The 14,895-nt window shown below is 37.3% G+C and overlaps 1 protein-coding gene across 1 annotated transcript; it reads right to left on the reverse strand.

Moving 5' to 3' along the window:
- Positions 1-3,538: 3,538 nt before the first annotated feature.
- LOC126628828 (Golgi SNAP receptor complex member 1-2) lies at positions 3,539-8,496 on the reverse strand. Its single transcript, XM_050298668.1, has 6 exons — positions 8,171-8,496; positions 7,039-7,235; positions 5,670-5,759; positions 5,449-5,520; positions 3,868-3,997; positions 3,539-3,781 (listed from the first exon to the last, which is right to left on the reverse strand). The coding sequence occupies exons 1-6, from the start codon at positions 8,301-8,303 to the stop codon at positions 3,684-3,686; spliced, it is 720 nt and encodes a 239-aa protein (XP_050154625.1). The 5' UTR covers positions 8,304-8,496; the 3' UTR covers positions 3,539-3,683.
- Between the last annotated feature and the right edge of the window lie 6,399 nt (positions 8,497-14,895).

Consider the following 14,895-nt stretch of genomic DNA (forward strand, 5'->3'; position numbering starts at 1 on the left):
GTTATTGCAATCCAAAAATGAAGTAATATCTTATGCTAGATATCTTTTGGGATTCTTTCGGTTTAATGTGGATTTTATATCCTAAAAGGATTTTCTTTCGACTAGTATAAATACACCATCCTAAGAAATATCACTAGTATTGCATACTTTGCTCTCTTTCCCACTACTTGAGTTCCAAGATTTATACTTACTTAACTGTCGAAGTGCCTTTGCCTGTACCACGCTAGTACCTTAGGCTAATCACTGTTGTTTACTCTTGTTTATAGGTAACCAATCTCGCGTAACTCAACCATCTACGGTGGTGCAAAATATAGGTTCCAACATCGTATATGAGTCCAACTTTTTCGATGCATTAGAGAGGGATATTGAGTAAAATTTTAGTGTCAAATATAACTTTTGGCTCTAAAGTTTCCATTCCATTGAAGATAGCCTAATGCACATTGTTAAAACTAGGTCAAATTTGAGTTTTAACTCCTTTTTTTTTTTCTTTAGTCCACATACACAAATGTCAAAAGTCATATTTGTGTTTTAAGAGTTGAGTATGCATTGGAGAAGAAAACAAACAATTTAATACACTACCAATTTTACCACTTTTAATAGCCAATTATCTCCCCATCGGTAGATTACTCAACATTGCCTTCAAATTCTATTCAAATTCATCACGTGGATAACACGTGAGCCACTTAAAAATTGAAGTTATTTTCACACTTAAATGAGTCGTTGCTACAAAATTTGATAGATTATGCTTGAACCACTTGGAAGGATAGTAGAATTTGTTCACCGGAGTGAGTTTTAAAGAGGGGAGAAAAGTCATTTGGTTCTCTAATGTCTAAAATGGCTCATGGATTGTCCACATGACAACTTTTTTCTTTGGGGGCGGGGGGATAGCATATCAAAGTTTTAAAGTATGGCGTTGAGAAGAAAATTAACTATTTATAAAGATTCAGCGGATTAATTAATTGACAAAAATAAAAGTGCTGAATGAAAAATGGTGAACTTACAAGTTCACACAACAAATCTATGGGAGGAGGGGGGGGGGGAATAGCATATTAAAGTTTTAAAATATGGCGTTGAAAAGAAAATTAGCTATTTATAAATATTCAACAGATTAATTGACAAAAATAAAAGTGCTGAATGAAAAATAGTAAACTTACAAGTTCACACAATAAATCTATTCATACCTCGTATAAGTTTAGCATTGTAGATGACCTAACATGTGACATTATAAGACTAGAATAACTATTTGAAAATTGACCCACGTCCCTTCAATGTTCAGAAAATACGTTGACAGTGTTTGCTCTGTCGAACTTGTTTCCCAAATGACCCACGTTTAGGGGTGGGTTCAGTTCAAATCGGTTCGGTTTTTTACCAAAACCGAAATCGAACCGAAGATTCAATTATTTTCGGTTTGGTTTTTTCCGGTTCGGTTTCGGTTCGATTTCGGATTTTTTTCAAAAAATGAAAAAATTTGAAATCTTAAATTTTAACATATCCAACACAATCATAACATAAATATTCCGACTAGACTTAAAGATAATGAAAATAAATATTTAAAGTTCAACTAGAATTATAACATAAAGGTTTTTTTTTAAATATTTTGGGTTTAAAGTTTAACTGTAAATAGATTTCTTTTTAGACGATGATGATGGAGTACGACCTTATTCATTGCTCTCTTTCTCTCAATCTCTCTCTCTCTCTCTCTCTCTCTCTCTCTCTCTCTCTCTCTCTCTCTCTCTCTCTCTCTCTCTCTATATATATATATATATATACATGTATTCTTCACTAGCAATAAGATAAACATTCAATAATATACTATTTATTTTTATTATTGTCTAGGTAACAATTTTTGATATTTTCTTTATCTTTATGGTCCGAATTTTTTTTATCCATATATGTGGTTACATAATATAATTTCTCTATTCTGTGTTCAACTTCTACCACCAGCAAATTTTGAAGAGTTGTTCATCAATATTTTTGAATATATTGATATACTTTTCAAAATTGTTAGGCCACGGAAGCTACTATACTTGGCCATAGGTGAGAAAGTTTGAATTTTGTTTTTGATCTCGTAGTGTTTAATAAACTCATGAGACTTTTATACGCTGTTTGCTTTCCCTAATCAACTGCAGTGCAGTTGAGATATGTGTTCTTATATATGTGTTGCACTTAATGATATAAACTAGAAATATTGCATTTAATGGTATAAGTTCTAATTTTTGTTGTAGATGGAGAAGCCGAGAAGACAATTTGAATTGGAAAGCAAACAAGCCTTACCAAAGCTGCAGTCCGAAGTATCATATTCTAATATAATAAAATCAAATAATTTAATAAATAAAATTTAAAAAAATATTAATTTAATTATTTCGATTTGGTTTTTTCATTCGGTTCGGTTTTTTTTATTTCGGTTCGGTTCGGCTTTCGGTTTTTTTCGATTTTCGGTTTTTTGAACCCACCCCTACCCACGTCCCTTCAATTTTCCCTAAGCTCGATTTGTTTGGGCAGTCGTTTATACCTTTGCCACCAGACTCCAACATTCTTGTAGTTTTAAAACACATGGTCTACCATTGTTCCTAATCTTGGTGACTGCCTTTCAAAACTTGACCTAATTTACCTGCCCAACATCCAGGCAGGTTTCTGCATGTGGGGTTTAAAGGATTTATTTTTCTTTCAATTCATCCAACTTTGTTGTCCCTTCGTATCCTTTTTGTTAATTAATTAAGTAATGTTTTAATCAATAAAATCCTCTCTGATTGGGATGAGGAATTAATGTTTTAATCAATAAAATCCTCTCTGATTGGGATGAGGATCCTTTCCAGATCTTCTTCGTGAGAATCTCAAGAATCACTTGATCGTGCTCGTTGATCATACATCGTGCAGTTAATTTTTGTCAAGTACTGCTTGTGTTTAATTTTAAATAAAAAAATTCAAAATAATTTATGGCTAGTAAGATGACAGATGAACGGACACGATGAAGTAATCTCCAAGATTCTCACGAAGAAGATCCGGATAGGATCTATTCCCTATGATTGACTCTCATCAAAACATGTCCCAAAACCACTCCAACATTTGGAATAAATTCTGTGATTCTGCATGCTGTAATAGCTCCATCAAAAAGCAGATTTGACAGGGTTTAGTTTTGATTTGGCTTTTTCCCTAAGCACTTTGGATGGCTTCTGGTTAAGACCCAGATGGACCATTCATTCAAGGACCCCAAAGGCCTTTTCACCTCACGCGTTGCACCACCAAGTTCCATGTTAAGACATAGAAAATGTGTCTTTTGGTAAGGAAAAAAAAACAAATAATGCCAGTGCAGTTGCAGGATTTAGTTTGATTTAGTTTAGATTTTGATATTTAATTGCAGACTACAACAACTTGTTACGGGTTCATAACCATCCTTTCTAGTCCTCACATGACATGTCACATATCACACGAGGGGATATGGGAGAAGAGAGAGACAGAAAGTAGGATATGAACCCGTGACATGTAAGTTTCTCTCGGACTCCCATTTTTAAACAGTTACTGTGTAGAAGCCAAAATATAATTCATTGGAATGGCACCACAAAATAGGCACCACCAACTTTTGAAATATATAAACAATTTGTCCCAAGAAATTACAGAAGCAAAATTCCCTAGAGAGGTACCATCGTTTATAACTTTCTGTATGACATATCTCATTCGTATATTTATTTTGAAAGCCAGTAGATAATAAGAAACAAGGTACAAGCTGCAATGACTGCAGACAGAATAAGCGTGTCTCTTGATCGCCGCCTTCGAATCGAACCTGTAAAGAAAAAGAGTGAACAGAAAATGAATAAAAAGCCACATCAGAAGATGAAAACGAATAGCATGGATTGTTTCGTAAAGTACCAAGTAGGCCGCGGATTATAGGGAACTTGTCACTTAGATTTTTCACTTTCCCTTGAACATCTCCAAACAGAGCCCTTTGAGAGCCCAAGACTGCCCTTGTTGTTTGAGCTTGACTAATCACCTCATCTATCTGCACAGACAGGAACATATGTATCAAAGAAGATATATAAAAGTAAACAGAACTTCCCACGACTGACTTTCAGTTGCAGGCGGAATCTGAGCCCAATATTTACCCTACAGGGAAATAGTTATATCCAAGTGCAACGAACCAATATGACAGATACATAGTGCTTTATAATTGCCTGTTGTGTGTTGCTTCGATGCAAGGGAAGTATCATGCCAAACCTCGGGGAGCTTTGTGCATTATTTTCAGAACTTGGTACAATCATCCACCATGTATGATCTTCTACCTTTTTAAGGAACCAACCACAGTTGATAACTAGCTAACAAATCACTGTCCTAACACAATAGGTTGGATAGGAAAGTTATTTTTTTATATCATTAGAATTTTAATATAAAAAAATGGATACCGAACCATGAGACCCTTTTTTTCCTTATTTTTTCGGGCCCAAACTATATGTTCTAATATGTAATGAATCATGCAGATTGCTAAGGAACTACTCTATTAAAAGGCAAGGAGCACATGTGTTTTCCTCTCTGTAAATTTCACAGCAACATTGGTGGTTCTCTAAGACTTTAGAATACAATTGTTGGAAAGTGGAAACCAAACATATTCAGTGCTGGAAAAAGGTTAGGGAAACTTCTGTTTTGCTTTATTTCTACGTGAAAAACGCATCCATTTCTAACAGGATGCATAAGAGGGGAAGATATCAACATAAAACTAATCCTAGAGTTGCAAGTCTCAGAACTCAAACTACGAATTCACTGTAGTAATTGCAGGATGGTGGGCCAGCTAAAAAAATAAGGTTTCTGAAAATAAGTTGCACATAAAGGCATTTCACATCCTTCAGTGTCATCCTCTTCCTACTCCCGTAAATATTCTTCATCAAATAAGCACGCACTGCATAAAACAGCATCAATCTCACAATAGAAAGCCACATGCCAAAGTGCAAGAAAATCTACCACCAATGTCAGAATCACCCGGCTTAGCGCATCCTACTTGTAACTCCAATACCATTGCCTTAGGCATTATCTAAAGATAAGAAAATGGGCATATGGAAAGGATCAGAAGTATTTTAAAGCCAGATCTTTGATCCAAGGAAAATTTGTTGGACCACTTTCAATCTGTACCATCCTAACCGGTGAATAGTTTGTTATTTGAGTTGACCCTCAAACACTTCTATATTTACATTTGTTACTTTGAACTTCAACCTGTTTGAAGTGTAAAATCTGTTTTCACTAAGACCTAGCATTGCATGCAATCTTTACCAATGTTTGCAAAGGGTTTATGGAATGGAAGAGAGGTACTCTTGTGAAGCTCATATAGACCAGATAAGCCTCAGTTAGACCCAAATTTAGAAAGAAAAAAGGAGGGCAGTGTTCCATGGGAAAATACAAAAAGGCAATTATGTTGGTTCATAACCTAACATGTGATTATCACCAAATAACACTTAAACTTACATGAGATACACTTCCGTGGATGGCAGCTCTCTCCCGTAGTATTTGCATTCTTGGTGACATACTCCCCGATGCCTGCATGAGGAGATGTAAAACAAACCTGATTTAAGAAAGAGGAGCATACAGAATTCAAGACAAAAATGAAATAAAAGGAAAAGGAAAAACAACATGCAACTATCTTAATTATGTAATTATTTAATAACCAGAGTTTTAATTATAATTACCTTGTACTCACTGATATCATCCCTGACTGAAGTCAGAAGCTCCGCATGTTCCCTCAATGAATTTATGTTCCCCTTGATTCTTCTAAATTCCTAAAGAGACAAGCACCATTTTCACAATGGAAAAGATTTCAGTGATCATTTTGTTTACTCAGATACTAAAATGCTAATTACAGCAGTAAAGAGATCAATGTAAAACAACAAAAAAGCTAAAACAAAATACATAAGATAATTGCTACCCTGATATAAATACAAATGGTTGGAGAAGGAGGAGGGAGATTGTATGCATTCTAAGTGACCACAAGATGATTCACACATGTTCCAGCAAAAGGGATCCAATTAAATGATGGGAAAATCCAATTCAAATGTCTTAAAAATGCCAGATTATTAAATACAACAACAACAACAACAACAAAGCATTTTCCCACTAAGTGGGGTCGGCTAAAAAATGCCAGATTATTAAATACAACAACAACAACAACAACAAAGCATTTTCCCACTAAGTGGGGTCGGCTAAAAAATGCCAGATTATTAAATCTGCATCAAAATTTAAAACTGACAATATACGAAACCTAATTTAGCTTAAGATTCAACCAGAGCCCAACCTTCAAGAACAAGATTTCAAAAACATTATCTTCGAGCCAGAACTCCATGAATAGGGCAGTCATTATATGGCTTGTAGCTTTAACATTACTTCCGTCCCTCACCCCAAAAAAGGGAGGATATATACAAGGAAATTTTCACACAAAGTTGCAAATGGGGCTACCTCAACTCACGAAGCACTTATAGAGTCAAAAAGCAAGATTTACTTTAGACGTCTGTAATGAGGACCTGGAGAAGCTTAGGACTAGAATTCACACCTTGGATAATATTAAGGATGAACCTAAGATACCTGTGGCTGTGCCAAAACATAAACTGAGAAAGGATGCTTCAAGAGGCACCTTGCTCCATTCAAAATGATTACAAGAGTTACAAAATCCAGGTCCAGTCAGATTCAGGATTGAAATTCCAAAACAATAAAGCATATTACTGCACAGCGGTACACACGTTATATTACTATTATTTTTTATAATCAAATATGAAACTCGAGTAAGGTTTGTGACCATAGATGATATGCAAGATCATTCTAGAATATGGTAATATTTCACACTAGTCTTTTCATGTAGTTATATTATATATGTGTAACAATTATAAAACGAGCATTGCATATCCGAGCCACAGCAATGCAAAGATTACTAATCTCCATGTATTACCATGCACCAAATAAGGAGAACTATTAGAAGCTAGCTATAAGTTGCATCAGAGGAACAAAAGGCAAAACAAGACGCTAGAAATTTGAAAACCAAAAGTAGAAGGTACAAGAAAGGTGAACCTGGGTAAACTCATGAAGTATGTCTCTATGCCTTGCTAGCTTCTGAGTTACAGAAGTAGCTGGTGTAGCAGATGCAGCACATCGACTCATTGAATCATTGATATCCAAAAGTTTCTCTAGCAAAGATTCGATCTCCATTTCCATGGACTTCCATGACCTGCTCGAACTAACAGGTGGTGACCCAGAATCTACATAACCTGATTTCAATATTTATATTGTTATAAAGGCAGTTAGTTCATTGATAATAGGTACGATGTCAATAATAAATATTCAAAAGTAGGGTCACAATGTTTAGCAGAAGCTAAGGGTGCGTTTGTTGCACTGGACTATCTTGGACTAGATTAGCTTCAAGGACTAAGCTTGACTGTCTTGGCTTGGACTTAGCAGGATAACAACAGTGAAACGTTTGGCGCACCGTCAGACTAAGTCACAGATAAATTATTTTTAGGATCCCAATACTTTTTTGTTATTTGTTTTAATTCATTTTTTCAATATTTTATATTTTAATTCTTCTCAAAAAAAAAATTTATATTTTTAATTCACATTTGGTTCTGACTTACTCTCTCTCCCCTCTCTACCCTTACTCTCTTGTTTTCCCCGTCAGTTTGTGCTCTGCATCTCTCCATCTCTCCACTCTTTCTCCCTAAAGCCTCACCAACTTCTCCCATCAAATCCAATATTTTTTTTTCCCGTCAATAGCCTAATCTCTTGTTGAATCAAGAACCACCATTACATTTATAATCTCAATCACATAGATCTTCAGCTTCAGTACGGGCAAATAGGACGTCCTCGTATGAGAGAAAATCCAATTTCGCCAAAAGGCGCTGCTGAATCGAGCAAACCCGTCATACTAGGTTTTTTATAATCAGCACAATAGAAAATAAATCATACATTCTCCTTCCCTTTCCTCCAAATTTTAGCAACTGGGCGGTCACCCCCATTTTTCCCAACTAGAACAATAACCCAAGCTTCCTTTCACTAAACTACCACAACCCATCATTCCAAATCCATCCATAACTAAAATGCAACGCACAAATCACGTAATTAACAAAACCCAAATCACATAATTCAGCAGTTAACAACTTTCATAAAAAAACAAATCACATTAGGATCAAGGTTGGAAGAAATGAACCTCCTTGAGTGAACCTAGCACCAAGCTTAGCGTAAGAAGAGAGCTTCACATCAAGATCTCCCTCAATCTTCCTGGCCTCCCTCCTCAGCTCCTCCCAACCCGATTCCTGCAACTCCAGATTCGAATCCGTCATTTGGATCTCCGAATTGTGGATCGGGATTCGGCAACCCTTTTGGCCAATTCGTCTTCCGTGACTGCGTCGTGATCCAACCGTGGCTCTCTACTGATTCAGTTATTTACAGTTGAAAAACATTTTCAAGTTATTCACAGTGTCTGCTTGGTGCTGAGAGAGATGAGGGCCGGGGTGTAGATATCGGTTGAATCTGGGTCGTCTATGTCGTAGGGTGCTCATATCCCATGGATTGACAACACGTCGAAGTTTGGCTGGAGTTTGTGGGACCTGGCTGATGGGCTGGAAGTTGGGCTGGAGAAGTAGATTTAAGGAGATCTTTGGGTTGGTACAAATATATCTTAGCCCAATTCAAAGGTGTGACGTGTGGGTCTGTCGACTAGCATCAGGTGTGGGTGATTGTTAATCGTTTTGCATGTATTCAACACCTCAAGTAGACTTGTAAACGGGCCAGGTTTATTAGGTTTGGATGGATTCAATCCGACCTATTAATTTAATGAATCATCCGAACCCAACCCGTTAACTTTTTTTTGTCTTTTTTCTTTCATTGTTTCTCTTGTCTCTCTCTCCAAATGTTGAATTGATTATCACGAAATCTCACAACCACCCAATTCCATTCCCTTCAACCTTCCTTTTATTCCTTCAGTCTCTCAGTTGTTTTAGTGAACTGAAGTCAGTCCCTTACCCTATTCGTCTCTCTCATGGATCTGGGTTTCTGATTCCCTACTTAAAAAAAGGTTTTCTTTCACTCAAGAGGTAGATACACAAAGACATTACCTGGTCGAGAAAATGGCAGCATCAGTGGCGGCGACGACGACGACGGCAACTGAGAAATCAAACTCCAAAGGCCAAGCATGGTGAGTTCAATGGTCAAATTCAATTTAAAAACCTCACCTTTTCGATTTTTCTGCCGGATACCCATTTGAAAACAATGCACCAATTCACCAAAACTCGCTTCAAAATCTTGTCTTTGTAGGTTCTTTACCACTGGATTACCAAGCGACATTGTCGTCGAAGTCGACGACATTAACTTCCATCTTCACAAGGTCATTTCATCAAACACCTAGAGAGCACATTATGCATTTCATCTCCTTCACCCACCAAAAACTTCTCAAAGACAGAGTGAGGGCTTCATTATTGACTATTGAAATTACACAAAAACCCTCAATAACGGGTGGTTAACGGGTTTCGTGGGTTCATCCAAAATGATCCGTTATTTAACGGGTTGACGCGTTAATCACCCAACTCGTTAAATACCAACCCGAATACTCATTTTAATGGATCGAGTCAGGTCGTGTTAACAAGTTGGGTTTGAAATGCCAGGTCCAACCTCAAGGATGAGCATGAGTCCAAAATTGCAACCTTGCGTGCTTGTCACAAAAAAACGTCAGAAGAGGAATAGTGGAACTGTGGATGGGTATAACTTTGGCTATATCTCGGGCTACGCATGGCAAAAAATTTCCCACTTGGAGGCGGAACAAAAAGAAGAGTCTAGCTCTAATGGTGATCCGCCAACTGGTACTCCTGCAACTCCTTCATCTTCTACCAAAGGGAAAGCTATTGCAAAGGAATGACAACGACGTTTTGCATTTATTTTGTTGTTCACTAGGCTAGGGGCGTGTCCCTTCCATATCTTGAGCACCTTTTCTTCGGTCATGGGATTTGGGCTCTTCTCATTCTATCGCACTTTGTTTATGAACGCATAATCTTTGAATGGCATTTATTCTCTTGGTTGAGTAGTTTTTACCCAAGCCATCAAATGCTATAAAGTTTTCATCCCTTGCTTCTACGTTGTAGATTATAGTTTAATCTAACAATCTTTTCGAAGTAAGCTAACTTCAAATTAATGAGTAATAGAGGGGAACATGAGTAAGCTTATGGTCCCGAGACAAAGCTCGAATTTCTCCTCGGTAATGTTGATTCAGAAAAACATTACCTCCCAAGCTTAGTGCCCATAAAGATTTCCATCACCACTTTACTTTGGTACTAGGTATTAAACCCATGGATAATCTTTACGCTGCACTTGCCTTAGTTCATTGATCGAATTGAGGATGGGAAAGTGTCGTCTTGTGTCTGTAATGGCCTCCAGTCTTTATCTTGTTCTCGTTTATTCTTCTTGCTCCCGATTTGTAGTTAAGGTTCTTGGCATACTCAACCTAATATTTAGGGAAGATTTCCTCCTTAGTTCAAATTGCTTGTTCATCCCCACTAAATCATAAACGAAAGTTCTTTGGGGACTTGGTTACCTGCATGTGGGTCGAAAACGCCTTTGGAATCCTTTTGTCAGACCCTATGCGTCAAACCTGAGCATTTCCGACTGGACTATATTGGTTGACTTAGCCAAAACATTTTCACGCATCAGAGCTCTGTTGGAATAAAATTCCTCTTGGGAATTGCCTAGTCTGGATGCCTTTTCGAACCTGCTGAGCGCATGGTGTCTCAAAACATACTTTAACTTAGTATGTTGGTCCGAGATAGAAGTAGTCGTACTCAAGATCATAGTTCAAAGCCGCCCTCAGATGATTTCTAGATCGCCATTTCTATTATTCCCTTGAATGGTGTACAGCCTAGGTTTGAATGTTACATTCCACAACTTTATTAATTGTATAAACTTTCTGGAGGCCGAATGCATTAGATTTCCAGGTTAGGGTGTCATATGTCCATGCCTGTAACCCGTCAATCGTAACCGCGCTTACTACGGTTCGAGTCTCCCAAGCTGCTAACTGAATAATACGAAATGGGCTAAAAGAGACTCCTCTGACAATATTACTTTGAATTTTTAGACTTGCAATCATGTAAAGTTTCAAAGTTATGTTTTGCTCAAGTGATTAAGGTACTCCCTGCATCATCGAAAAAAGAAACAAACAAACATTGATCGTAAAATAAACAAACTTCGAAATTTCTTTATTGATAAAGGAAATAGGGTTGTTTGAGAAGGGGGTGCGATTGAATCCGGGAAGGATTGCTTACATAACTCCGAGAAGGAGAATCAAATCACTTGCGTAGTTCTAAGAAAAGATGATATAACATAAGTATTATATCAAGAATCCTCTTTGACAAAGCAGCCTATAGCAGGACATTAAGGAGATTAGTTCTCCATGGACTTACCTTCGTGTAGACAGTGGCGTTGCGATTGAGTCCAAAATGGACGGCCTACATAATTAATCTTGCAATTTCTAACCCCGTAGCAACACATGGACAATTATTTCTAGTAATATCTAAATGTACGGTGTCAAACGTTTGATTAGGTAATATTGTAACAACACAAGTCACATTACCTAATAAGTTACACTGTAAAAAATAGTAAAAGTTGAGAATATAAGAATGTTAGGTTTTTGGTAGAAGAAAAAAATAATTTAGGTCAATTTTGGCAGAAGAAAATGAGTAAGTAAAAGTGGGGTTCGATTACTATTAACTTAAATAGTAGCAAAGTCAGATTTTTACAGGATGATAAAAATAAACTTGGAATTTGGGTAAACGTCAGAATTTATAAATTGACATGCACCAATTCATTTGTTTGGATTCATAAATGTGACAGCCCGTCCCTGATTTTAAGAGTTTTTAAAGTTTTAATAAAGGATTTTACAAAAATGCCCTTCTAGGCACGTGCATTATTCGAGGTTAATCGTTGTGTCGTGCCATCTAAGATTTGTTTTCTTGACATATCCTCATAGTACCCATCACTACGGAACCGTGGGCGCAAACGGTTCGTTATTTGGAGTTATAACGAAAAAGATTTTAAAGTTTGAAGTTTGGACCTTTTTATGAATTTTATTATTAAAATTTGGATGGCCCAGATTAAAGGAAATTTGAAATAGATGGCTTGGATGTAAGGGAAAGAAAATAAAAAAATAAAAAGATGTAGAAAGGTTTTGTGTGTGTGTGTATGTGACGGGAAAAAGAGAAGAAGAATAAGAGATTGGGCAAAAACTGCCCAACCAGAGGAAGAGAGCAGGAGCTCCGGGAGGGAAAGGAGATAGAGCTGGCGAATGGGGAGAAGAGAGAGAGGAGACTGGCCAATCAGAAAGCAAGAAAGGAGGAAAGGAGAGAAGGCGAGAAGCAGAGGAGAGAAGGAAGAAACGGGTTATCCCCAACCCGTGTACCCGCGCACCCATCTCCATTTTTCCGACGATTTTCATCGGATTTCTCACAAATTGGATCAAGGTACCACTCCCAATCAACACCTAGGCCTTCCCTCTTCATGTTTCACCCCAAAAATCATGAAATTTGATGGTGGTTTGGTGAAGAACGCACCCGTGGGTGCCGCGACTTTCTTGTTCAAATTCTTCAAATCTTGAAATGTTTTCTTTCAATTACTAACATCATTAGCATTCCCTTAGGACCTGAAACAAAGCCTACGCATTTTTTGGGACGACGGAGTTGATTTGAAGACGAATTGGAACTCACCCAATTCTAGGGTTCCGCACGGATTTTGGTGAAATTGAAGTGTTTCTAGGCCAAATTGGTCTTGGCCTCAGGTATAAAGTTTACTCTACTCATTGAGATCTTCAATTCTGTATTTGTTTGAGAATTTTTGTAAATAGTTGGATTTTCCTGCGACCCGGGGCGGCCAACCGCCACCCGCAGCGGCCCGTGCGGCGGCGCGTGGCCAATGGCCCGCCAATGTCATTCTTAGCATGTGTTTAAGGTTCTAGGTTCAGTTTTGATAATTGATGGACGTAAATTGAGTAATTGAACCTAAGTTCGTTTCAATTCGTGGTTAGGTGAAAATGTGAATTGACGATCCGACCGTTGGATTGTCACCAAACTTTGATACGTTGTAATACGTAATATTTGAGGATTATATAAACTTACGGATTGGGAATCCGATTTACGGATTGGGAATCCGATTTACGGATTGGGAATCCGATTTACGGATTGGGAATCCGATTTACGGATCTTCCAGAATTGGAATTGTAAGTTCATAAAATAGAATGTTAACCGTTACTTGGTTTTGACAATTGACGGAGATCCGACCGTTGGATGGTAAGGAAATTTAGGATGTCATTCTAGAGATATATTATGGACCTCTGGAAGTTATGGATTGGAAATCTGAGTTACAGATCTTCCGGATCGAACTACGTAGTGACGTGTTTTATATGAGTTATATATTCTATTGATATGATTTCTGAGGTTGGATTTGATTATTGTTCTAGGCGTCGATCGTCATGACGCCTTGATGTATTGTGCTAGGGAGTTGTAGGGCAAACTCCAGGTGAGTGGGCAGTATTTCTGTTTATACCTATATACTACTGATTTTCCCAGAAATTGAAATTAAATGAAAGTATGTTTTAAAATGTCATGCATACATATATATGAAATATGTGAATTAGTAATTGATGCATATATGTTAAATGGTGATGTGGACGCACAGGTGAGTATCAGGTGAGTTTTATGTTAATTATATGATTTGATGATGATGTGAATTGTGTTGAGAGCTCATAACCTGCACCCCTGGTGTTAGTGCTTATATTATTCACCGCACCCCACGCTCACCTTGGATCCAAGTAGGTGCATGTCGTACAGACCATGAGAGGGTTCCGACATGCTAGTCGTACAGATCACTAGAGGTGGTTCCGAATAGTAGGTGACCTTAGATTATGTGCACAGATGATTGATGAAAGAAGCACTATAGCGTATTCTTACACCATTCTTATCGTACAGACTACTTTAGGTAGTTTCGATTTATGTGCAGAGTAGTGTCGTACAGGTCACAGTGGTGACTCCGGTTGGATTGGATATTGAGCTATAGAATTAACCGTACAGGACCAACTGCAGGGTCTCCGGTTGATTCCTTATTTCACCTATTATAATGTGGCATCTTTATTATGTTTTGATGCATTGCATGGCATATTTTCTCAAAAAGTGTTAAAGACTTATGATTTGAGTTTTGGAATTATATATGGTTATATATATACTATTTTCTGGGAAAGTATACAGGTTTTACAGCGAGGGGTTAGAAATGTTTTAAATGAAATGTTTTCGAAAAAACTTTGTTTTACTAACCCACTCAATTTTGTTTTGCGCCCCTCCAGGTTCAAGTTAGTAGAGCTTTGGTGGCCACAAGGAATCCAACGGTGTTCTGACAGAAGTCACAAAAGTAGGACTCACCCTTGGGTGTTTCATCTTAGTAATTGTATATTTAAAGCTTCTGAACTGTGCAAATGGTTACATCACTCTCACGTGACGGCCAGCATGCCCTCCTTCGGGACGGGGTGTGTCAATAAACATAGAAATTTAGAATTTCCGCGTGGAAAAAAATACTTGGAATTTGGGACCTCCATTTTCCAAGTTTAAATTCTATGTAAATAAGTGTCATTTCCCAATTTTTATGATTGAAAGTTTAAAAATAACAAATTCCATATTCAATTTCATTTTTCTTTTAGGTTAACCAAACAAGAAAATTCACAAATTTTAGAAAATAAAATCCTATCATTTTAATTACCGTCGTTTTAAAATTCCTTATTAATCTTAAATTTCTTCATCCAAACATAGTGTTAAAGATGAGCAACTTCTTGAAAAGGTGAGTGTAAACGATGGAAAATTGTGAGTGGGTGGTAGTGTCATTATGGTTGAATAACAAGTTCAGTCTTAT

The sequence above is a fragment of the Malus sylvestris genome, chromosome 7 (assembly GCF_916048215.2).
Source record: "Malus sylvestris chromosome 7, drMalSylv7.2, whole genome shotgun sequence".
Classification (NCBI taxonomy): domain Eukaryota; kingdom Viridiplantae; phylum Streptophyta; class Magnoliopsida; order Rosales; family Rosaceae; genus Malus; species Malus sylvestris.